General features: G+C 32.7%; 1 protein-coding gene across 3 annotated transcripts; it reads left to right on the forward strand.

Moving 5' to 3' along the window:
* Positions 1-3,431: 3,431 nt before the first annotated feature.
* On the forward strand, positions 3,432-26,092 carry LOC130662713 (dynein axonemal intermediate chain 7-like). 3 transcript variants are annotated; one of them, XM_057461622.1, is made up of 21 exons: positions 3,432-3,845; positions 4,070-7,413; positions 7,505-7,601; positions 8,407-8,498; positions 9,061-9,165; positions 10,274-10,414; positions 11,511-11,630; positions 12,057-12,226; positions 13,163-13,361; positions 13,542-13,625; positions 13,741-13,819; positions 15,610-15,807; positions 15,949-16,102; positions 18,006-18,112; positions 18,307-18,362; positions 19,049-19,159; positions 20,018-20,107; positions 20,459-20,530; positions 20,694-20,843; positions 25,216-25,317; positions 25,441-26,092. In XM_057461622.1, exons 2-21 carry the CDS (start codon positions 7,276-7,278, stop codon positions 25,576-25,578), a joined length of 2,403 nt encoding a protein of 800 aa, XP_057317605.1. In that variant the 5' UTR covers positions 3,432-3,845; positions 4,070-7,275; the 3' UTR covers positions 25,579-26,092. The 3 variants fall into 3 exon arrangements, with proteins under 3 accessions (XP_057317605.1, XP_057317603.1, XP_057317604.1); XM_057461620.1 differs by having other exon boundaries at positions 3,435-3,845; positions 15,607-15,807; XM_057461621.1 differs by lacking the exon at positions 3,432-3,845 and having other exon boundaries at positions 4,017-7,413; positions 15,607-15,807.
* Positions 26,093-26,658: the final 566 nt, after the last annotated feature.

The following is a 26,658-nucleotide window of genomic DNA, read 5'->3' on the forward strand; positions in this document are numbered from 1 at the left end:
AGGAAAAATATGTTTGTGCCATAATAAAGATTTAGCTATGTAAGTCAATTTCGTGTTTAGCGATATAAAAGTAAAATACAACATATTGAACTTTTTAACCTTTTCTCTAGTATTTGTATTTTTTGGGCCCATAATTTGCTGTAACAAACTGAGCAAAGTCAATATAAAGCTTTTAGGTTTCTGCTTCCATCATTATTTTTGAATTTACAATGTTCAATTTTTCTACACAAAATATCCCACAAAAGTTGTTAGCATGTATATTCTAATGCAGAAATCTCAAAAGTCTATGGTATAACGATTTTCTATGGATAATGTTTGTGTAATTGAGACTCTTTCTCTTGCTACTAGTTTTGTGCATGTAGCTAACATTATTTTCGAATACCATTGATAAAACATTTCAAGTTTCTTATTTTGTTGTATATCACACAACTTTAAGACAAAGTTTTAACACAGGGAAAATTTAACATAATAATGATATCTGCCCTCGAAATTAGCCCAAAAGCCCGTCGAAAATGAATTGCCGACGACATAGTCGTTTGCAGCGCCAATTCCTCGGAAATAATTTACCGACATCGTGTTTGGGGTTCACAACATCCCCCACTTTTCTACCGCAAAATGAAAGCGCAACGAAGATAAGCCTTGGCAGTTTTTTGCCGTCTTGAAATGAAACAGCGCCAGCAATTGCGACGGCAATTGCCCATTGCTGATGCTAATTTTGAGGGCTGGATATATTATATACTTTATTCAGAAAAACTTTTGCGGGAGAAACGCATTTTTTGGCCTTTTTCAGGAAACTTTGTCTCACAAAACTTTCAAAAATAGCCATTTAAGAAAGTTTATTCTGTACAAACTTTCTAAATTGTCGATTCGCGTAAGTTTGTCACTAAAATTTTAAAAAAATTTGCTGTTTTTGAAAGTTATGTCTTGACTCTCCCTCACTTGGCTCGCCCTCCCAATATAAAAGAGACAACATTGAATCCTTTGCATGCTGGTTGGGTGATTGCCTTCTACAACAACATAACATCATCCAATGGTAAAGATATCATCATTAATTGATGAAAAGCCGCTGGAATATACGACGCCATTTGGATTAAGTAAGCTACCAACGATAGATCCTTTCCATGATATTGATCCCTTGGTCGATCAGGACCCTACCTAATTAGCTATTAATCTGGACACGGTTTTCAGAATTGATGAAGAGGAGCGGAATGCTTATAATCAAGTTACTGGCGAAGAAGACAATGACAACGATGTGTAGGAGCCGGAAGAAGACGAGCCTAGAAATGTGTTTTATCTGTTTTGTAATTTTGACAATGAACCCAATTTGTAAAAAAACGTTTTTACATACCATTAGAAAGAAAATTACATCATTAAAAAACACTTCTTCTTTTTTCTATCATAAGAAATATAGGCGGCGTTTTTTATAAGAACAAAAAATAAGTTCATAATCACAAATCGCAAAAGTTTATCTTGCCAAAACTTTCCAATTTGGGATTTCGCAAAAGTTTTCAATTTCTAGATTCGCGAAAATTTATCCAAACAATTTTGCGGGTTTTTGGAGTCGCGAAAGTTTCTTCGAATAAAGTATTTACTGTATATAAAATATATTTTATATTTTTATTGCCAATATTTAAGTTATAAAGCAACAAGTTTACAATTATAAAATGGCTTGGTGCAATCCACCATGCTCTTTTTTACAAGACAATAATTCCTGGGATCGAAATCATTTAGTGAAATGGAAGATGTTTAGATGGTCAGCCAATAGTGATTAGTCGACTAGGTATGTGTTGAGTGTTTGTTGTAAATGCTGGTGTCAATTAAATTTGCTGAAGTGTAAATTTAATTGTTTATCTTAATCAGTTTCCAGGTCGATGCTCTTCACAGATTCGAAGCGTGAGAACCATGAACAACAAAAACAATTGTTACCATTACAATATTACGTGACTGAGATCAAAGAAAAAAATTATTGTTCTATTTCGTTTTATTTTTTGATCTTGTTGGAAGTTTATTTCCTTCATTTTTCCATTTTGTTCTGCATATATATATATTTTTTTTTTTGGAACTCTTTTAAAGTTTCATTCATTCTTTCCGTTTTACATAATTATTACAACATATTCTGAAAAAATTCAAAGGGTGTTGTTGCTAACAAATTTTCCCTATTTTTTTTTCATTTATCACTTTCTTTTTTTCATTCTTCAAAATATGTGCGGTGGCCATTATTATTTATTTCTGAGTAAAGTTGCAAAATCAGTGAAGTGACAACAGTCCATTATTTACAAGAACATAAATATAAAGCAGAGCTATAGTTATGAAGGCTACTCACAAGGTTCAGCTTCCTAAAGTGTAATATGTAGAACTGCTGATGATCAACTTCTTTACATTGGCAAATTATTGCCGACTGATTGACGTTGCAATCCTTCTCTGGTCTGCAATTTTTTGCAGACGTTTTTGTAAGCTAATTCCAAAGGCTGTATGTTGGTATATTTAGTTTGAAGTTAATTATGGACTTTTCTTTACTATGCTTCTGTGCATAGAAATAATAATATTTTTTTGTTTTGTTTTATTGAAGAAATGGCTTTCTTTTGCTTGCTTTATATGATGTCAATATTCAATGTTGCCTAATTATTCTTTTATTTCTTTTACTGGTTTGCTTGTAAACACTTTGAACAGTAACTTGATAAGCTTACAATGCTGCCTAGCACATCGCTGGTATACAGTGTTAATCTTGTTTCCTTGCACTTGCACACATTTTTCTTTTAGGAACTATTTATTCAGACAGAAGTAAAATTTTATATATATAATATTACGTAGTTGTTGTTTGGGGTTCATATCTTTCAACATGGTGTCCCAGGCGATGGAGTTAAGTTTGTATAGTACAGTCCAATTCTGAGATTCCACATACGCACAACTCGCATAAATAATTACTTTCATAATAGACCATTAGAGAAAATAATTACATCACAAGGAAATAAAAAGATCGGAAAACCTGTGTGTAACATTGTTGATAATACTTTCAGTGTGTAGTCTATAGAATTTGTAAACAACAGAAATTAAAAAAAAAATAAACTCCACTGTACTCTACTATTAAAAAAGTTTATTTTTCATCTTAAAGGATATTTTTTCTTCAATATACTTAAATTTCAAACACACAATAATGCATCGTTCATTTTCATATCTTGCTTTAAAACAATCTATTTTTGTATAACTATAACCTTAAGTAATCATAATGTCAGTTCTGTAGAAGACTAATACAGCTTCTTCACAGGAAAATCCCCCATAACATAACCATTTTTTAATCTTCATTTAACTTATAAGAAATTGTAAAATGAAATCACCACAAAGAAACACCCTGAGAATTTGCCACTATTACATTACTTTTTTTACAAAGTGTGTTTCTTTACTTCAAACTTTGACTTCATGATGTAATAACTTGAGCATAATTCAACTAGCTAATAAATGGAAAAAAACCTTCCTAGATAAACCTATAGGCTTGCGCATATAAGTTATCTCACCAGAGCTTTTATAGTTTTGAAAATACGATTCAGTATGTACAGGACAGTGCCCAAAAAACTCTGTGAAAAAGTCTTCATTTTTTTAAAAAAATTATGACTATTTAGCACATGTTTACAATATTATAGAGGAATAGAAAAAAAATCGTTTATTTTTTCTTTTGATTAGTGATTTTTCTCTTTATTCAACTGAAGATGATAAACTCTTTTCTTCTTTCTTTTTTTTTGTTGCAAGAAATGGATTGTGATGACATGTGTACTCTTTTAGAAATGAAAAATTATTAAGAAATTCTTAAGCAGATGGAAAAAAAGAAAAACAATTGTTATATATTTCAAGTAAGTTATTATAATCAAGAGAGTGATGTATTTTTTTAATAACTAACATTTCAAAAAAAGTGAAAGATCAATCGACAGAAATCAATATAAATTAAATATATAATCATTATCTTTTAAAAATCACATTTACAGCTGGAAAAGTGTAAAAATAGTTTAACCATAAAAAATTGACTTTTCTTTGACAAAAATCAGAAATAATTTCTTTTGTTTTTTTATATTTTTAGTACATTTCGTTTACAGTAGCCCTAAGAAAAGATAGAATGGGGAACAAATCGAAAGACAACAGGACAGAAAAAAGCTAAAAATGAGCAAGATGCTTTTAAGGCTTCTGAAAGAGCAAGAGTGCAAAGATATCATATCATAAAAGAGGCAAAATGAACATAATTCAGTTGCCAAAGATCTTATAAAGGAGTCACAGTTATAACAAAAAGCAGTCAACAGGAAAGGCACTAAAATATGTTGCAAGATTATTATCTAATTCACCAATGAAAAAAATTGTCACTGCTAAAATGGCAAAGGAAGTTGGGCTACAGGTTAAAGGATTTCAAACCAATAGTAATAACAGATTAAGTGAAGAACATTGCGTCACCATTAAGCAGTTTTTTCAATAAGATGCAGTTTCTTGGCAAGCACCAGGCTGGAAGGACCAAGTCATTGTTCGTACAGTTGTGAATGGAGAGACTCAAAAAAGATTTTGCAAGAAATATATATGTTGATAGCATTAAAAGAGGCTAATACACTTTTTAAAAAAGAGTATACTGAAATTTGTGTATGTCTCCTAAAATTCTGTGGCAGGAGACCTATATATGTCTGTGTTTGTGAGTATCATACGGATTTATCATCAAACTCAGGAAGGTTTTTCTACCCAAGTGAACCGTGATGACAAAGACAAAACTGTATGTATCATAGATGTGACAATTGTAGAAGTGTGAAAAACTGTTAGAAGTCTTCAAACCAGTTCCAGAAGTTTGAGAAATTCTCACTAAAATATCAGCAGTGGCAAACACAAGATAAACCTACTGAAAAAGTGACAATAACTGTTATTGTAAATGATATCTTTGAAGACCTAAAAAATCAACTGCCTACTTTTCTCATTCACAAGTATATCAAACAGAAACAGCAGAAACATTTCTGTTGTTCTACAAGTTGATTTTTCTGAAAATGGACCAATTATTTAGAGAGATGAGATTCAAACTGCTCGTTGCTCTCACCAGCAGGTTACTATACTCACAGCATATGCATTGATTAACAAAGAAGTGAAGGGGAGCTTTGGAATTAATTCAGACAACTTGACTCACACCAAAGAAGCAGTGTACACATTTATATCTTGCCTCTTCAAGAAAATGTTGCACAGATACATATCCATCAGGGTAATCAACATATACAGTGATGGTGCAAGATCCCTGTTTAAACAAAGATACCTTTTCTATAATATTTCTGAATGGGAAAATGAATTTTCAGTTCAAATGCTTTGGAATTTTTTTGCAACCTCTTATAACAAAGGTGCTGGAAACGATAAAGCGATCTGTATGGAGGAACGTCTTAGCTAATAAACATTGCCCCTGTAGATGCTCAATCATATGCTGCAGTCGCTATGGGAAGATGCCAGAATGTTACTGTGATATATGTGATAGCTGTTATTGAGAATGAGTTTTAAGTTATGGCCATGCACCGTTCTGGAATATCTTTTCTGAAGTGACCTACTCAGGACAATAAAATTTTCTATCTGCACAAAAATATTGTAAAGAAACTTGATTAACCAGTATAGTCGGCACACAAGGACAGTTCTTATTTCCAAACTTGTTAAATTATACATTTTGCAATCTATTTACTTGTAAAATTCACTTCCATTAAAGTTATAAGATTTTCAATTGACCAGTCAATTACATTGTACTTGTTTTTATATATTCCGTTTTCCCAATTTGCAACGGTACATCCATCACACATAAGAAATACATCTTTCACCTCTTTTTTCAGCTATATAATCCTAATTCTCAAAAATGATTCCTATTCTTCAAAAATAGACCATCCTGGTATAAAAAAAAAAAAAAAATCGTAACATAATGCTTATAAACTTCAGGCTTTGTCATATTTGTTATGGTGGTTGATATTTTTTAGATTTTCTGAATACATCACAGCACTTTAGTCATAAATTGAAACAACATGTGAAGCTTTAATAATTACTATGTTTCTTTTGAACATCTATCCACTTTGTACTTATCAGAGAAGGGTAGAACATATCCCAAGTTTAAGTTAGTTGTTCCCTACAGCTTTTTTAGTTGTCTGATTGGTAAGTCTGTCACAATAGAATTGCCCTTTGGTGGTTTCCAAATGTTCATTACCAACTGATTGAAAGCTAGTCCTGGTCATTTTGAGTTTGAGGAATTGGTCAATGCTTTAGTGCCTTTTGTGGATGGATGAACCTTTTTAGCTGTTGCAATAGGGCATGGGTCAACTTCACAAGCTTCTGCGTTGGTACCTGTTATAGATAACTGAGCATTTGTAGCTGTTGCAATGGTGCATAAACTGGCTACATAAAGTTGCCTGGAGTTTTGGGAGGTCTGTGGATATTGTGATGAGTTACCAAAGTTTCTTTTATTCCTAATCCATAACTTTTAATATGTCCCTTTCGATAAGCTATAAAAAATCACAAGGATTATTTCTTTCTTGATTTAAAATTTTACTATTAAATTATTCGACTCATTAGTTCTATTTCCTAGCAGTTTAGGTCTTCCATGTATGGTCCCTTTTAAGTGCACCAATGAAAACATCTCTTGTTAAAACACTGTCTTTTAATTGTAGAGTCAGAGCACATTTTAGGGCGAAAATCTGTACTTTTAGCACCTAGCTTACAACCTTTCGTACCCTTGTTTCCATGCAATAAAGGATTTCGACAGCTAATGGGTGAAATCCAGTACAAGGTTTAGTACAAGGTTCTTTTCCATTCTTCAATATCATTCTGATTACTACCTAAAAAGGGGTCATCATTCTTCTTGACATCCTACTTTTTCCTGAAACTTATAATCAGGGACTGGATAGTGAGTATTTTTCAATGTCCTAGTTGACTTTAGGTTTCAACTAAATTTGGTTGTTTTGTTGCGCATAAATTTAAGAAAGTTAATTCTTTCTCTATTCATGAGTATTCCGTATCCTTTTTGTAATTTTTTGAGGAAGAATCTTGAGGAAGAACAATTTGATTGTTTGCCTTCTTTCCAGATTCCAATCTTGAACCTCAGTTACAATTAATAAGATAAATTTGGCAAATCACTGCAGATTTTCAAGTACGTTCTAACAAGTGTAACAATAGTGAACATGGAAACCAGGTAAATGTTGAGACAAGGGCTTAATTTTAATTTATGATAGTCAGGTTGAAGATTAATTTTAGAAAGGGTGACAGTTAAGTCAGCATACCGAAAAAAACAATCTCAGAATGTATCAAAAAAATTTTGGTGGGATCAACATTTTGGCAGAAAAAAATAATTTACAGTGTGATTTTATTACTTTCATATTTAGAAAATATATATTGATTTGTCAAGTGAATGTCAAAAGTGAATTGGTTTTCAAAATGGTATTGATTTTTATTATATTATGTTATGCTTCTTTACAAGGTAAGTAAATTGCATATATATAAGTAATTTTTAATTCATGCTGTATCTTAGGTTGCTAAAGGTAATAAAAAAAAAGGAAAAAAATTATCTAAGGCTGAAAAAGAAAAGCTAAAGAAGGAAGAAGCAGAACGCAAAGCTCAAGAAGAAGGTATATAATATTTTACATAATATTTATGACACTTACAAACACACTTTATATATGCACTAAAAAGCAAATGCAGGTCTTGCGACTCTGCACACACCTAAATTAATTCTTGCTGTTTTGCCTATGCCTTAGCTTCATCTTTATTTTAAAAAAATAATCCTGATAACCCTGTTAGTTTTGATGCCTGACACACTTTTCTGTTGAAACCCTAATTGTTTGCAATTGCACGAAATTGAAAAAACGAAAAACGAGATTTTTTGTAGAAATACTTACCACACAAATTTACTCATAAAACCGAATAACAATGGGAAAGAACCGCCATTCGAATTTTAATGACCCATTGACACACAAAGACATTTTTAGACAGTTGTTTACCTGTTGCCTCTATTGTATAGAGTTTGAAACAAGAAAATATATAGGATCATGTGCTTTCACCAACTGTTGAAAAGATATTAATATTTAAATGTTTTTCATATGTCACCAACCCCTCTGTTTTGAATTGGGTTGGATGACCCAGCTTTAGGAAATTAGTTCAATTCTGTTAGATTCTGATATTATAATAGATTTAATATAGTCTGATGTGGTCTTGAAGCTTTGTTTTATGCATAACTTATAAGGAGTGTGCAAAGAGTAGAATATGTGCATATTGAGATGGAACAGAAAAAAAGCAATATAAAAATTTTAAGCATTTGCATTTGATGGTAATTTTAGGAGATGCCCCTGTTATATGTGTGACTAAAGTTTAAAAAAATAATTTCTAACCTTTTCTGAATGGAAAAATATGGCTGTCTTTCAAGTTTTTCACTAGAGGAAGCAAGAATCAAAGCTGAGGAAGAAGATAGAAAGCGTGAAGAGAGAGAACGTCAGGAAAGAGAAGAAAGAAGACTTCTTGAGGAACAGGTAAATATTATTCCAGGCTTTCCTAGAGGTTTAGAACGTATCTATCTGAGTTTCTTACATCCTACCAAGAAGTTACATATAATGTTTTCTTGGGAATGTAAGCTTCCAATTTCACCTAAAATCTATCATTTCATAAGCTCAGTGCAACATTGAGCAATTATTTTAAGAAAGTGACAGAGATGTTGTAGAGGATAAGTGAGTCTGCATGTTTAATGTTTATCTTCTGAAGCACTTCTAAAATCAGTGCACTTAATGATGTCATTTCAATGCAAACTCACTTAGGTGGAAGGTAAACAGGAGTTATTTTCATGTTTTTCATCTTATGTGTTTACATAATTTTTCATGACTTTGGCCTGGCTGTAAATTAGTTCTTAATTGGGGGGTGATGAGGTAACATGTCGGGAAAATGTTTAAAATGAAAATTGATATTTTCATTGCTGCTGTAATTTTGGAAAAAGTATTTTCTATCTTTTTGTTGTGACGATTGTACCTTTCAAATAATGCAGTTTATATACCATCACTTCTAAAACTGTGAACTATGTTTGTTTTTTTATATCTGTAGGAAAGAGTCCGCCACCAAGCAGAAATAGATGAACTGAACACACAATTAAAAGAAAATAAACAGTACCTTGTAAATTTGAGAAAAACAATAGAGGAAAGAAATAAGGTATGAATAGAATTTATGTGCTTTAATTATATTGCCGCATGTGCAGCATTTTTTGTTTTCTTAAAATCTACTCTGGTTTATTTACAGTTAAAGATATCTTTTAACTATTTACTAGCATGTTAGCCAGATATTGTTTAAAAATTTAAAAAATTCTGCACTACTTCAAACACATCTTCGGTGGTTAATTAAAAGTTAAAAACATGACAGCAAAATTTTATGGTGTCAGTGTTTAAATTATCAAAAAAATAGATACTGTAAGTAAAACTTATTTTCGACATTGTTAAGACAGAACTGTTATCTTACAAGTCTGTTATCTTACGTGTTTAAAATCGTGAAGCCCAAGCACATAAAACTGCGCAACAAAAAGTACACTACCAGCCTTTAAAATTTTAAGTTCCAATTATATATCTCCATACTTTGCTATAGCATCATCAAAAACAGGATTGTACAAAACTTATTACGCCATATTTTATGAACAATGATTAATTTGAGTGTGGCTACAACTCAAAAATAATTTTCGAATGACACAGTGATTCAAAAACCACAAATTGGAAATCGATATGAAAACGTGTCAAACCTAAAGAATATGCAAAAAAATATATTATAATACTAAAAAAACCTGACAAGGTTCATCATCACATTCTTTATTCAGAGCTTTCGGTAGAACTTCTACCATTTTCAATGTACAGTCATATACTGTGGATCTAAGGGGAAAAGTCGTATACTGTGGATCTAAGGGGAAAAAAGGATTTAAGTCAAAAGTGCAGGCTTAAGAGCCTCTGGTGTTTAGGGTTCCGTAGTTAAATCCCAGCAAAAACATTATTATTCGTCATGGGCCACATTTTAAATTGTGCAGGGTTTTTTTATATGTTTGAAAATTTTGATGACATTAGTCGCAATAAATCGCTCGCGTAAAATTATTTGCGTGTGTGTCTCAATCAGGCTTGAAAATTCGGTAAATATTATGAAAAGTTTGTGAAAAGTTTAATTATGGTTATTCCAGTTCATCTTATATAGAGATTTTAGCATGAATTATCAAAAGTGTGATAGTACATGCATTGACGTCTAGCCTGGTTAGTTAATTTTTTACTGTTTGTTTGTTTTGTAGTGGAACCGCTACCTGCTTTGCAATGGAAGACCAGATCCTACAGATAAAAAGGATATAAATACTTTTATTAGTTTATGGAGAGAAAACAATGAAGATCTTGAACTGAATAGGGTTTTAAAGAAGTCAGAATTAGTTTTGGAGGTAAATATTGTGGGGTTTTAAGTATACAATATTTTTTTTTGCTTCAGTCCATATAAGCCATTATTTTGATGCCAGTCTCTATAGTTTTTAAAGTATTTTTGAAAAAATACATTAAAGGGATCCAAAATAAGTTTTATTAAATAAAACCAAAACATGTACAAAAAATCAATAGGAAAAGTCATTGAGTCCAAATCAATTTCGTTTAGAAGACATATATAGACATTTTTTGCGTGAAAACGTAAACCTTAGCTATCATGCTAATATATTTCCATAAATGTCAACAGTAGAATCCAGACTTTATTTTGCAGAGCGAAACTGTTTTAGTTGAGTATAAAAAGTGCACAAAATACCAAGGCAGTTGTTTTAAATATAGAAAAAATATGCCTATGAGTGCTTATTCAGTCGTAATCAAAAGTTTTAAAAAACTAGACACGTCCAGATTCACTGGTACTCTGACTTTGTAATGCACATTCAACACAAAGATTGACTAGCTCTCTCTTTTGGTACTATTATTGTCTTTTACAAGCAATGCCTGTCACCTTTCTCTGCACTTTTGTATGCGCTTGTCATAATTTTGAGGCAGTCATGTCGGTTTTTCTCGTAAACTGTTGGCCCATTGAATTTATTAGTTTGTTTATAGCATGCGATTTTGAACCAGGGTTTTCCAAACTGTTTACTGGATTGAATGACAGTTTGAGACCTTTGACTATTGAAGTTTTTTCCAAAGCAGCCAACTAAGCACCCATCGATTTCAAAATGGTACTGCCTTAGAATATACTTTAACAAAAGATTTTTAAATACGTTTGTGTAATGGACGACTTCTGTTAAGTACCCAATTTCTTAGCTCATCTCTTTCTCAAATTATTTGATTATACGTTTTAAAAATAGTTTTTGGACTACAGAAAATTTCAGAATATTTTATAAAGATGAACATTGTCATAAAGATAAACATTGAGTAGTAGCTGGTTATCAAACGAGTATATTCACTTTAGAGTAAAAATTATTATTTATAACTTATTTTTAATTGAATAAGCATAATTCTAGCAAAAAAAATTTTTACATTGTTAAAAGAATTTTTTTAAATTTTTTTTTGTAGCTTCTAAAAGAGTTGAAAAACAATATTGAAAATTTGTCCGTTCCCACTGAATATACTGATGATGGAGAAAAAGATCATGAACAAAGACCTGGTCATACTAGTCTAGAAAGTTACAAAGAGGTAGAATTTGTAAATAAGTTTTTCAATATTGATTGCATGCAGTATGCCCAGACATTTTTGAAAGTAGAAAATACCTTTTTATTTGTGTTTCATAAAAACATTACGTGATGAAGTATCTTTATAAAAAAGCACCTGTAGTAGGTAAAGAAATCTATACTGAGGCGAGACAAATGCAATGATATTATGGGCATTGGTTTGTTTTGGGCTAAGCATGAAGTTTTTATGCCAGACTGAGAGGAGTGACACAACTAGCTTAGCCATGTCACGCATCCCAACATAGTTTAGCACAATCTGTGAAAAAACAGTATGGATTTCTATTGAGTTCATGTTTCATAAACAACCAGTTTAAAAACTCAAATAATGAGGAGTGTCCATGCATTCAAATGGCATAAACGCATTAAAGAACTTTTTTAATTTCTTTTTCAGTCCACGGCAAACCTTCAATCTTTAATGAGGGAAAAAATAGACGCTGCAACTTTAACTGTTTTGATATCACCACATGGAAAAATTGATGTTGACACGTTAAATATATTTGATGATGCGAAAAGTGCACACATCAAGTTGTGTCTGTGGGGAAATGCTGCTAAAAACCCAAGGTTTGTTATGCAGCATAAGAAACAAATATTTTTGTTTGTACTGCTATGTTGATTTGTGTAACCTCTGGTGAGCACCACGCACCACCAAGTTTAAAAAAGCACTTTTTAAAGATCAACAGTAGTATTTTATCTTTACTGTCACTTCCCTTGCTAAGGAAAAGTTTTACTGCAGGTCAACTGCTCTTGGTACGCCTTAGTAATGGCGGTAATCATTACTGGTTATTTATTTCTTCGTTTAGAAGTAGAAAACAGATTTAACACTTCAGCGGACTGAAGAAGAGAAATTACTTCTTCGTGAAGAAAAAAATCTTTGTGCAAATCATAATATTAGGAGCATATGTAATAAGCCCTTAACAATATCACCTTTGAAGTGATGTTTTTGGATAAATTATAGTTTAAATGGATGGTCAAGGGTCCATAAAATGTACACTAGTAAAAAATGATCCCCCATTGTGTAAAGCCACTCGCATCCATGCCAAGTTTATTTTTGCAACATCGCAACAAATTTAATATGAAATGGTAAAAAGGGTGTGTATGGTGAACAAAATGACAAACTGACAAATGTCAACACAGAGACATGTTGAAATGTTAAAAGTAAATGATTTCTAAGAGAATGCACACAAAAAGTTTCTAAAAATAAATAATTAAGCAAAACCTTCATAATAATTTAACGTGCAATAGAAAAGTCTAATTTTCGCAAAAATTTAAACCATTTACAATTTATCATGCATTAATTTGTCACTGTGATATGAATTGCCATGAGCAAGAGTGCAGAAATTGCAAAATATAAAGTAGCAGATATATTTTTCACTAAACCTTGACAAAAATTCCCCTTTATTACCCTTTAGAGTTATCTTAAGTGATCTTAACTAAAGACGTAGCTGGTCACTTTCTGCATCCCCCAAAACATTGTGACATTACATAGTTTCGTTATAGAATAAAGCAAGTTGAATTCAAAGACAGACCTTTTACGATGGAATTGCCCAAACAAATAGCATTGGCTGATATTGCTGTTCGTGTCTTGTATATAAACTTTGATTTTCTTTCACCACGTTGCAGTACCTATGCATTGAAAATCAAGAAGAGCAAAAAGAAGGAAATTGGGAACATACAAATAATTGAAAACATTGATCAGGTAATCTATTTTAAAGATAATCATGTCCACATCTAAACATAACGTCTTTCTGACAAGTGACATGGACCCTACATGTTCAATTAAATGTAAAGTTAAAAATGGACTACTTCGAGTTAATTCAACATACTAAAAACTGAAAAATTGGATATTTTAATTGTTTGTCCACTGAAATTTTTTTAGGCTACCTCTGTAGATAAAATCGATGATGGCGATGGTAAAGAAGAAAACCAAAAAACAACTTCTTCATTAGCTCCCTCGACAAAAGTATATCTGCTTACAATATTCCGTGTCTAAAAACCTTTTTACAATATAACAACAACAATTCATCAATAATATATTTTTTGTTTACATTCTATTATCGTGTGTTTTATCGTTTTAGAATTTACTTGGTGTGAAAGAAAGCATACGCAGTGAGAGCAGGACTAGTATCTCAGCTAGCACAACGAGTGCAAGAAGAGGTATGTGTTACCACAACAGGGTTTTTTAGCAATTTTAGCAGAAAGCGTTACTCTCTGGTAATAGACCTTATTTAAGGTGAGTTTATCACCTTAATTAAGGCAAAATTCGTCAGAAAATTACATAATGAACTGTCTTTTTTGAACGTTTTATCATTTACGATAAAATATCACAGAACTTCATAATTGAGTTGCGAACAGTCAAAAATACATACCTCCTCAACTAGTACGAATTACTAATTCGGTTTCTGCAAAAATATATTTCAGCCATTGAAATCACTCTAGTCTTAGCTTGTTTGTTAGTGTCTTTTACATATATAAGAAGAAAATAATAGCGTTAAATTCTAATGCGCAAAGACGTTGCAGGAGAACTGCAAACGGTAACCAAGCCGTATGTGCTTAGAAACTGGACTGTGTCGTCTAATTTGATTGTTTAATTATCGGTTTACTCTGACTTCTAAGTATTTGGTGATAATTTTATGACTTTATCATCTTTTTTAATTGTTGGAAAAGCTCTATGCGTGGCTGCTCAATAACCAAGCTTTCCCCTAACTAGAAAGTATAGGTAGCTACTGATGGTTTTTCCTGAAGTTTAAGGCGACAATCTGTAAACAGCTATGGCGGCGTAGTTTAATGGTTATCACTCTCTTACTTTGTGCTCATGGCGCCGTAGTTTAATGGTTATCACTCTTGTACTTTGTGCGGGAGACTGGGGTTTGATTCCTGTTGGCGGTGATTCAATATGGGCAATTGAATATTACTATAGCCCTGGGTTAACCCAACCCAAGTGAGGGAAATTGGGGAGATGGCGCACTGTGTGGGCCGTTGGATGTTGCAGGGAGTTGTTTGGCAGAGCGGTAACCCTAGTTGAGTTTGCGTAGCTCAAAGAGAGCATTAAATACTCCAGGAATCCCCATCAAAGCCATGGCCCCTCCTGGAAATAATAGACAGGGTATATCCCACGATATTTTTGAGGCTAGCCATGTAAAATATGCACATCTATCTCATCAGCTACAACAAAACAACTTCCATATAAACGTTTACCTTAGAAAATCGGTAATTTCATCAAACCTGTTCGTCCACTCCACGACGCTACTGTTGCTGTTACAGTTGACGGTGTCGTCCAAAATGAAATTGTTTTCTTCTCTCAAGAATCAAATTCGAAAATTAGTCACGGTTTATTAAAAGAAAACAATGACTACAAAAAAAATAGGTTTTAAATGTAGCGCGGGTGACTGTATATTTTCTTCGCCGGTAAGCTTTGGAAAGTCGAATTCTCTTTTTTTAAGAACATAATTGGCCACAAGGGCTATTTTTTAAAGGTACACAACGAAGTGTGTTGTAAACTAATTGCACTTTTCATAAGATCCTGAAAAACAACATCTATTTAGACCCTATTTTAAGTTAAGGTTATAATAGCAAAATTTAACTTCTAAATTTTTGGATTTATTAATTTATTTTTGCAGGATTGGTCAAATCCGCTAAAATTTGGCAAAAAAGTCATATCTGCGGGAATATAAAAAAATGCCTGTAATTTTATCTTTGAGTGAAAAGCACAATTTCATTCGCACAAAGAAGGAAAAGCGTTGTCGCCTAAATTATTATTGCAAGTATCAATAAAAGTGTACCTGAATGAATGTTTTATTAAGGAAAGGCTTATCTTTCCGAAATATTCGATAATATTTTTACATCATTAGCGAAAATGAATACTTGAGAAAGCTTTTTTAAAATTCATCCGCAAAAATTAATATCAGCAAAATAAGAATTAGTACCATTACGGTATTTATCAGTAGAGACAGATGAACCACCTGTTGAAGACCAAGATGCGATAAAATGTTTGAAGCCTACGGATTCGTTAGATGAAGAAGACTATATTGAAGAGGATGTGATAGATTTAAGATCGTTTTCTCCAATCGGAAGTTTGATCATGATTGAATTGATACAACTTCCTCCGCAAGCAAAAGAGGTGAATGACTGGGTAATACAAAAAGGTTTGTACGAATAGTTTTTTGCTTGTTAGCCTTTCCGCAGTTTACATAAATTGTAAAAAGCACAGATACCATGATGTTTTCTTAGTATTTTTTAAGTTATATGATTCTGTTTCAATGATAACGCAGTTTTGTAATTTTCAGTGCATAGCAAAACCTTACAAAGAATACCATATGGAAACAACGACCAACAGAATTCTTCTTCGTCACTGCACCATTCCTCTGTGAGTGCGATCCCCGACAAAATTGACATAACACCGTCTATTGGATATAAATTACCCATTGCTATTTCAGTTCGGTAAATTAGCAAATTTTTTTACAATTACTTTATCAGTAAAAACAAATTGGGCACACAAGACGTATGATATACGTAAACTATAGCTCGCAAAAAACAGACGTTGAATGTCATAATCAGTTTTAATGAAATTAGTGTACTTCAGGTGTCAAAATTCCAAAACCAGCATGTTCAACATGTCCTTTTTGATCAGTGTTACAAACTTCATACAAATCAAAACATTTTTGATTTCCGCCAACAAAGGCGGAATCCTTAAAATCGCCTGAGGAGATAGAGAGAGAGATAAATGAGACAGCGCAGCTAGGCTGGACGCTTGAAACTTATCCAGGCTAAAACCTAAATCCTCGTTTTGACAGATTTTTTTCTGAGAACGAGGCTAAAATGAATTTTAAGCCAATAAGATTCCTAACAGTGCAACAAATTGTTTTATTAGCCAATGAACAATACTTTATTTGCTATCGAAAGTTAAGCTCGTGCAGTGTAGCATAATTAAGATCGTCTTATAATGCGCCATCTTTGATGTTATTAACGTTTCCCTTTATTAATTACGTCACTTCATTCTGTACAATTTTGCAAGCACGTAGACTTAAGCTATATCCAGCAGAACTAATTAATTATTCATTGTTCAATTTAAGGAGGAATTGTTGAGGCTGAATATTTCTGGTGAAAGATAATGTTTTATAGCTATAAAATCGTGACAAGTGTGTTATAAAAAAAAAATTCAGAATATGTAGTCTGAAAATAGCCTCTCGTAACTGATTATGTAAAAAAGATTTGCTGCCACCGTTAAAGATAATTTCAAAGTTGTTTTTCACAGAAAAAGAGAAAATAGATAAATTTTCAGCCTTGCCGTTGTTCTTATTTTGTTTTCATTGTTCATCAATTTTCAGGTTTATTATTTTTCTTCTTTTAAAATTGTTCTTATAGAGAAATGAAGTTTATGTAAGTTAAATTAGCTATGATTTACAGTTACAATAATAATCAAAAATTGAATTTTAAAATTTTAGAATATTCAATGATTTTGTTCCCCCATATTACTCAGTCCTCTTCAAAGTTCAGTACTTTTCAGATTATTGCTAATGGCGGAAATTTTTAAGCTGCAGGGCTTCTTGTTCACTTTGGTTTCAAATACACCTCACCCAAATTGCATGACGTCATTAAAACATTTAAAAGCACAAAACACTTCTTATTCACATTTTTAAATAGATCCAGGAAAAATGAGTAAAACCTGAAAGTTTTGAGTTTTAAGGATGTTTTATACTGATTTTATTGCCATTTAAGAAATTGATTTGGTTTAAAACGAGGCTATTCTTAGAAAGTGCGTAGTTTAAGGATTTGAACGTAACTTTAAAACTGCTTATGAATGTCACGCTGAGACTTTAGGACTGCAAGTCTCGCAGATATGAAATCTGGCTCAATAGTTTTACCACCATGTGTATAATAAGCTAAGTGGTAACGTTCCCGCTTTGGAGGTTGATGGTCCCGAGATCAAAACCGATCATGTAGCATTTTTTCCCATATTTTTATACGGACCTTTCTATGCAAGCACCTGGCCAGACTCTTTTTACTCTTCCCTATTTACAATTAGACGGATTATTTCTTTGCGTTTTGAAGTTAAGTGTAGTTCAGTTGTGTTTGATCACAAAGCTAGGCTACGAGATTCCTTTGACTGGGGTTCGAACCTACATCAAACACTGCAGGCCCTCAAAATCAGTGAAAAATCCTATTGTGGGACAGGTACCTCAGCTCCTTATTAATATCTAGCCTCTACGAGTTAGATAAAAATTTTGTTGGAATACATAGTAGTAAATTTTAAGATAAACACATTTTGCGCTTTTTTTAGAAAAAATTCTGCATTATTTATAACATAATTTTTTGCTTATTCCGTATTTTTTCGCTTTGTTAGTGTGGATGATAATGTTGTTTTTCACGAACCACCACAAATAGCAAGATGGGATGAGACGTCCCAACATTGGAGAACTAGTGGAATTACTGATTTCAGATATGAAACCGGTAAGTATTGAGAATCTAGTTACTCTGATCAAAAATGTTGAAAATTGCGTTTCCGAAATGCTTTTATATCCTGGAAACTGCTTTAATGTTTCGTTCTTATTGTTGTGAAAAGACGAATACTCGTATTGTGTTTTTTTTTTTTGCTTAATTTTTGGTGGCCGCTTTAATGACTTCTTATAATTTTCTAATTATAGATGAAAGAATGGTGTTTTTTAGAACTGCTTTTTTTGGTTCATTTGCTCTGATGCAGGTAATATTCATTCTAAGTTTCACAATATGTTTAAGTCCCAAACTGTTGTTCCAAGTTGTTTTTTCTTTTTGTTTTTTTTTTAAACTAGTTGGTAGCCCGTGGAAAATTCCACGCATTCGTCCGTCCTTTTTACACTGCATTGCAGGCGTCTCGCTACTTGCGGTAACATTTTGCGTGACAGACAGACGTATACGGGTATTATAATATAGACTTGTCGTTAGCCCGTGGAGAAATCAACGGGTTCGTCCATCCTTTAAATTTACCCGCCGCAACAAAGTGGATAAAAATTTATCATATTTGATATTCGTGTTTCCGTAGCACGATTTTCTAACTCAGCGGGTGGTCCTGTTTGTATTATGCATTTCGTGTTTCCGTAACACGACGTTTTTCTCGCGCACAAACAGACAGACGAAATACGTCTATTATTAAAGAGATAACCAGTGGAAAAATCCACGGGGACGCCCATCCTTTATATATCACATTTCGTCTTTCCGTAACAGGACGCGGTAACCCTTTTGAACACACAGACAAAATACGGCTATTATAATAGAGATGTTTGTGTATCCAATTTTCAAAGGAATCTTTATAACAGTTTTTTTTTCATTTTAAATAGGCTTCGGCCTAATCAAAATGGAAAAAACTGTTAATAAACGGGTTAATTAAGATGTTGTTGTATATGTTTTTAGGATATCTATCTCAACATGCCATTTCAATCGTGGCAACTTCGACCTACTTCATTAAATGAGTGCGTTTTAAATATTATTGGCGGTGAAACGGAAGTTGACATTGTAATCAAGGTAAAATGGAGGTAGATCTCCATGGTAAATTTTGAAATAATGCTCCGTAAGACCAAGGTCGAATTTCAAACCATTCCTGGCGTTCTGACCTCCCATTACTAACCCCTAAAGTTACCCGGGGCTTCCAAAAATTTCAAATAAATAAAATGCTGAAAATCGTTTGAAAGGTATAACCTTTTTTTGCTGCACTTAAAGCTCACCTCCCACTATCAAACAACTTAAAGTGGCTACGAAACAAAAATCCTAATTCCCGCACATTCCCAAGAATGGCGTGTGATAAACAGACCACTCAAAATGTCAAGGTGCAAAGAATTATACACAAAGCCCTATAGACGTCTAGACAGCCTGTTTTTGAATAATTACTTTTTTTATGATGAATTTGCTATTTTTTATTTTTATTTTCTATAAAAAGAAAAATTTTCCTTCAGTATTCTTTTTGGCAGTAAAGTAAGCTGCGGTCTGTAAAATATATTAAAAATCAGTAAATCGAAAGTTTGTTTTCACGAGGGAACAGAGACAACACGAGGATCTGTATTTGTTAAATCATGCTTTATCTAGCTTTAAGAATGTAATTAATACCTCTATAAAAAGATTTTAAAGTCAATTGTTGTTGCTTAGACTGGCTTATGTACAATAAACTTATATGTTTCTATACAAAATTTCGAAGGATATAGCTAGCTAGTGAGATTTAGCTATTTCTCAAGTAGCGAGGATCGTGTTTGTTTCCATCTTGTGCCTGTACGTTATTTTACATTCACAACTACATTACAATACACTGATCTTGTATTATTTTGTTTTATGGGAATATCGATTTACAAAGTTTTTTTCCGTTTAAATACATTTTGAATTTGTTTTTAGGAGGGATTGTGCTGTGTTACGTTTCCAACAGAAATGCAACAGCTGAAGTATTTAACTAAAAAATGGATGGCTCCGAAAGAACTTTTAAAAGTAGGTTTTAGAGATTGCATCTAAAATTGTTTGCGATACCACGAATGTTACCATAGTTTTCGAGAGTGCATCTAAAATTGCTTACGACACGACAAAAGTTAACACAATCAAAACACTGCAACGCTGTATAATTCACAAGATTTTTCACAAAAGTTTTGTTTTTTAATCTTGTATAAACTGCGATTTGCCGACAAGGTGCTTTTTCAGTTGCTTGGTTACGCCAAATATAAAATTTGCGAAATCTTGCTTGTTTTTTCTGTAAACTCAAGTATTAACACAAGAAAGGTTGCAGCCCAAAAATAAAACAGGGCTTTTCGATAAGCTGCGAATGAAATAATTCTCGTATTTCAGATGTTGCGTTCATCCGGCGTAAATCTTTTTCCTTACGAAGATGGCGAAAAATACGTAAGCGTATGTAAAAAGGTTAGATTTTTAATGTCTGTTTTCATGTTTGTATTTCGACTTATTTAACCCACTCAACAGAGTTTAATCTTTTAAAATATGAACTAGTCTAAGCCAGTCAAGTTGATTTCCTTGATAAAAACTTTGTCTACCCTTGCCAATATAAACAATTTTTTCGTTATAGGTAGAGGGACTTGTTGGACCCCTTCATGAACAAATGGCTCTATCTGCGTCTGCTTTCTCGTATGCATGGAGTAAATGGAACAGTGACATTGGTGAAGAGAAGGTGGTAGTGCAGGCTACTGAATGGGTGCAGACGTCACCACCTGACGAGGTAAATACACCAGGCCATGTTGTGACCAAAATATCATACCAACGTAACTTCTCTGGTGTTGGTTTATATGTTACGACACAACGCCACCATTAATGAAATGTACCGTTTATTTGAAACGTATTTTGCTTGCGAAGAAACAATAGGATCTACTAAGTTTACAATACAGAACACAAGAACTACAAAAAAAGTTAAAGACCACAAAAGGGCGTCTGTTAAAAGAATCTTAACGGTCTTACGGCGTAAAGGTGTGTAAGTAACAAAGGGCGCAGTCTGTGTCGACTATTTTTGTCATGAACTTCCACGTATTTAAAAAACCTGGAATCTTTAAAAATGCGTGGCTATTTCACAATGACATGGTAGTCATCGCTTTAAAATTTTATAGTTTTGGAAAAATTTAAAATGTTATGTGGTTATAATGTAGGAAAGCAGCCTTTTTTATTCTTTTCGGAACTCGAGAATTGCTAAAGTGAACAAGAAAAGCAGAAAAATGGCATAAAATTGCCGACGTGAGAAAAATTTAACTTAAAAAGGATGACAAAACACTAAATAACATAAAAATTAGTCCAGATTTTAGAAGGCCTTTCTTTCTCAAAATGTTAAAGATGTTTGTTTTATTGATTTCACCTCACAGTAATTATTTCAATATGATTTAGTGCAACATATGATCAGCATGCTGACTTACCTCTCTAAAATACTTATTACTGCTAATACAAACATACGATCCAGTAGAAAGGACTTTATTCGTAATAATTTTAGCGCATAACTATTTTTACACAGCGAAAAAATATCTACTTCACGCGAATTAATTGTCGCTTAATAGCAATATGAACGTATTTCAATATGAGCGTATTTCAATATGAACGTATTTCAATGTGAACGTATTTCAATATGAACGTATTTCAATATGAGCGTATTTCAATACGAACGTATTTCAATGTGAACGTATTTCAATATGAACGTATTTCAATGTGAACGTATTTCAATATGAACGTATTTTAATATGAACGTATTTCAATACGAGCGTATTTTAATATGAATGTATTTCAATATGAACGTATTTCAATATGAACGTATTTCAATGTGAACGTATTTCAATGTGAACGTATTTCAATATGAACGTATTTTAATATGAGCGTATTTCAATGTGAACGTATTTCAATGTGAACCTATTTCAATATGAACGTATTTCAATGTGAACGTATTTCAATATCAACATATTTCAATACTACAGAAATATGGCGGCGTGAACGATCATGCTCTCGATTTTGGCTGTTTTTGTAATTTGTCTTTAATTCAAGAAGCGACAGAAATGGAAATGGAAAACATATGCTGTCTAGAAATTTTGTTGTATCGTTACTTAGTACTAAAGGTTTATGGTTGCATCGTTTGAAAGTATCAAAGTTACCTAAAAAAAGTTTGTTTTTTATGTTAAAGATTTTATGTAGGGACATCGAAACCTGTCTTGGACCACTCACCCCCCCAAAATGATTTTCTTTATTTGCTGAAGGGGAAAGGAATTAAAATAAATCATCAAATTATCATGGGATTATTTTGGAAGAGAGACATGTTACAAACATTGTTTACAAATGAAAACACGAAAGTTATTATAACTTTTTCAGAAACACACATCAACCGTCAACAAACTCTAATCCACAAAGACAGACAAAATGGAGTCGCAATGTACTTATCCGACGACATAAAGTGGAAAAGAAGGTTTGATCTTGAAAATGAAGAAATCAAGTGTATTTGAATAGAAATTGAAATTTTTTAAGGGAAAAGTTTCTTATTGGTTGCATATATAGACCCCTGATACATCAAATTACTTGAAAAAGGATTTTAATAATTATTTGAACGATACACTGACAAATCTTAACGAAATTTCCATGAAAATACACCTCTTGGCAGATATGAACGTAAATTATCTTACAAAATCGAATCACAATGAAATAAAAGATCTATTTATTTCAGATGGTTTTGATCAAATCGTTAAATCACCAACACGTATAACAAAGGAAACAAAAACACTAATCGATGTTATCTATACAAATAATCGCTCCCACGTGCACTCCACGAAAATATTCCATTGAGTGTTAGTGACCATGATTGAGTTGCGTGCACGCGTAATTTGAACCATCATAAAGGACAACCACGAACAATGAAGTGTAGAGATTACTCAAAATACGACCACACAGTTTTCGCTTGCGAAGTTGGAGAATATGATTGGAATTTAGTTTATGTATCGAACAATGTGAACTTTGTATGGAGTTTTATTAAGAAAGCTCCTAAATCAATAATTGACAGGCACGCACCAATTATATCAAAGTGCATCAAAGGTAGAAGATGTGCACGGTTATCATATGAGCTCAAGTGTTCAATGAACGCAAGAGACAAAATGCTTCGAAAGGCGAGAAAAACAAATACAGAATACGATTGGTCAACTTACAAACGGCTGAAAAATAAATTCATATAATAATAAAGTGAAACAGGTGAGGCAGAAATACATAAAGGCATGAAGATCTTGTGTTCGAAAATAGTAGAAACCCTAATAAATTCTGAAAATGTATTAAGGAAATCTTCCCAACAAAGGAATCATGCCCGTATCGGCAACACCCACTAATGAAAATTCCAAAAGCTATTTGGCAGCAAACTCACTTTGCAGTTTTTTCACAAATGTGGCACAATCCTTGAAGACAAAGACTATTAAATTGAAAACATCCGCATGGGGAGGACCGTTACCACGAAGTCCTTCCAACCATGCTTTTGAATTCGACAATGTTAGTAGATTCTTTGTTAAAAAATCCTCGAGAAAACAGTACACACGCAACTTACCACCTATCTCGAACGAAATAATACATTATCAAAACACCAGTTCGGATATCGACCTCAAAGATCAACCGAATTAGCAACCGTCCTGTTGACTGACAACATCCGCAAGGCTGTAGATAAATCAAAAGTTGTTGGAGTGCTTTATATTGATTGGTCAAAAGCTTTTAACACTTTGAGTCATTCAATTCTTCTACACAAACTAAGAAATGTGGGCATAAATGATACTACTCTTGATTGGTTTTCAGGTCATCTATTCAATAGGAAACAATTTTGGATGGTTGAGGAATCCAAATCTGATTGTGTGAATATCGTTTGTGGGGTGCCCCAAGAGTCGATTTTGGGGCCCTTACTATTTTTGTTATATTTTAATGACTTTGAACATTGTTTAGTTAATTCGAAATCTTTGAATTTGACTGACGATACAGTAATTTATGTGGAAGGTAAAAACAAACACTTGATTAAAGATCAATTAAATGAAGATCTACAGTGTATTGCATCGTATTTACTTAACGAATTAGTGATCAATCTGAAAAAGGGAAAAACGGAAGCGATGATCTTTGGTACGGCTAAAAGGTTGACTAAATGTGGAAAAGATCTCTTGTTGCAGTACAATGGTGAAGAAATACAGAATACAGAATCGTACAAGTACTTAGGAATAGTTCCTAAGTACTTTAGATAGTTCTCTATCAATGTCCACCAACTTTAATAAAATGTACAAAAAAAACCATGTCAAAATTACGTATGCTTTTTACTTTGTGCAATTATCTCGACAAACCAACAATGAATAAGATCTTTCGTCGAACACAGTTGCAGAGACCAAGTTAACCGGTACCAATCAAACACCAGTCGCGAAAGAGATTAAAAAGCGTTCTGTTTTGCTTGTTCGAATGTGCTTAAAAAAATAAAGTTTGTGAAAATTTCAATAGCTATTTTAACATGATTTCCTACGATCGGGGAACAAGAAATAATGGTTGCATGCTGAAAATTCTATCAACGAAATTGCCGTATGCCAAGTCTGATTTTTTCTGTATGGATACCAAACACAATAATGAACTTCCGATTAAAATTCGGAAAATAGAGAATTTTAATGATTTCAAAAGGAAAGTTTTTAATTTATATAATTACATTTTAATTTTATCTAGATTAAGTTTTTAAAGTCTTTTTTTTTGAGAGTCTAAAGTGTTAATATACTACTATAGTTGTGAATTTTTATCTTTCTTTTAGTACTTTTTAAATTTTTAATATTTTAACAGGGTGTTATTAATAGCATTGAAATACTTATCCTTTATAAAAATTGTTTAAAATAAAATAAAAATAAAATATGAACGTATTTCAATATGAACGTATTTCAATATGAACGTATTTAGCGCATATTACTTTTCGACAAGTTTAAGTTTTCTAGAAATAACAGGAAAACTGTAGTAAAACTCAAGCTTTTTTTAAGGGGAGGGTTGCTGTTATTACAATTAAACATGTCAGAAACCAAACATTTCCATACGCGAAAAATCTGTTTCCGCATTTTTCTAACTTCAAACTCTTATTTAAGGACTCTTATCATTTATACATGGCTTCCACCAGAATCTGTTGCAAGCTTAAAACTGTCGAGTTTTGTGAAGACTTTTCTACTGATGTCTATCCTGAATCACAGGTAAAATAAATTGTTAGTTTAGGTTTTTACGGCTGCTTTAATTATTCAATTTGCAAAAGAGACCTGCGGCCGTTTTCCGTCAGTTATCTTTAAAATTGTTTTTGCGTATTGTCTGTTGATTAGATGCATCCAGATTTATATCACATGCTACGCGATGGTGCAAGTGATAAAGCTAAAGAAAGATTACGAGATACATCTGTTGTTTTTATTGACTGTGTACATCAGTTACTAGATGCTACCAAGCTGTTTGTTTATTCGTGAACAATGAATCATGGAGGTGTTTTTAGTTTTGTATACCAATTTTAAACACGTGGATCTTTTTCTGGAAGATTTACACTCAACTGATTTGCTACCCGTTATTTGCGAAACTTTTCAATTAGAACTTCTTTGTTTTTGCTTGTTTCACAGTCCAGCGTATATAATTACTTACCATAAATGACCATTTAATAGCCCTGTATGTTATTCGTAGGCGTTTTTTTGAAAGGGTCGTTATTTAAATGATCATTTTTTAAATGAAAAAGGTACAACTAACCAAAGGACTAAAAAAAGCGCCAAAGAAGATTCCACTGGAAGAAGTTAATTTAAGAACATTTTACTTTACATATTGCTGCTATAATTAACGAAAGATTGTAAAATTTCAACAATTTACTTTCTGAGATGACCGTAAGAGTTATTTTGTGATATGAACGGTTAATATAAGTTTTAGTCTACATAGCCTAATATATTCTGTTTGACTTGTATATTTTTATCCAAGAATATTTATTTAGAATGTGTCGATGAAGTAGTTTTAGTGCGGCCGACTTCGATGTTTTAGCTGTGTATGGCAGTGTGTATGACAGTGTTATAGCATACAAGCAGTATGCTATAAGCCTGATCTTCACGAGGCGAATTACTTTTTTCAGACGGGGCATGCGCACTGGTAGATGTTGCGCAATTTTGTTACTTTATTCTTTCTTTTTGTGTCATCCTTGCCATTACCACCATATTTGGTGTGTTTGCAAAATATGTCGATGATTGTTGTTGAAATTAACTATTTATTGCCGTAACCACAATTTTAATATTTGGGGGGGGGGGGGGCGCCCCCATGGTGGGCGGCGAGTGGGAAAGTTTTAAAATTTACATCTCTAGATTGGCGGAAAATGCCCTTCCAGACGTCAACGATCTCAAATGTTAAAAAACGCGATAAATGTTTCGGTATTTTTGTAATTTAGAAAAGCTGCATTGTTTAATTGGTATTGGTATCAATATTTAGATAAAAACTTCCATCAGAAACCAAAAGATAGAAAGAGAGACGTATTTCATTACACGACTACAATAATATAAAAAATGATAAGAACACCA

The sequence above is a fragment of the Hydractinia symbiolongicarpus genome, chromosome 10 (genome assembly GCF_029227915.1).
Source record: "Hydractinia symbiolongicarpus strain clone_291-10 chromosome 10, HSymV2.1, whole genome shotgun sequence".
In the NCBI taxonomy this organism is placed as follows: domain Eukaryota; kingdom Metazoa; phylum Cnidaria; class Hydrozoa; order Anthoathecata; family Hydractiniidae; genus Hydractinia; species Hydractinia symbiolongicarpus.

Coding starts and splice junctions, on each gene's coding strand:
- LOC130662713 (XM_057461620.1), top strand. CDS start 7,276: ATGTATCAAAAAAATTTTGGTGGGATCAACATTTTGGCAGAAAAAAAT. Junction 15,808..15,948: donor TGACTGGGTAATACAAAAAG/GTTTGTACGAAT, acceptor TGTAATTTTCAG/TGCATAGCAAAACCTTACAA. Junction 25,318..25,440: donor ATGTCTATCCTGAATCACAG/GTAAAATAAATT, acceptor TCTGTTGATTAG/ATGCATCCAGATTTATATCA.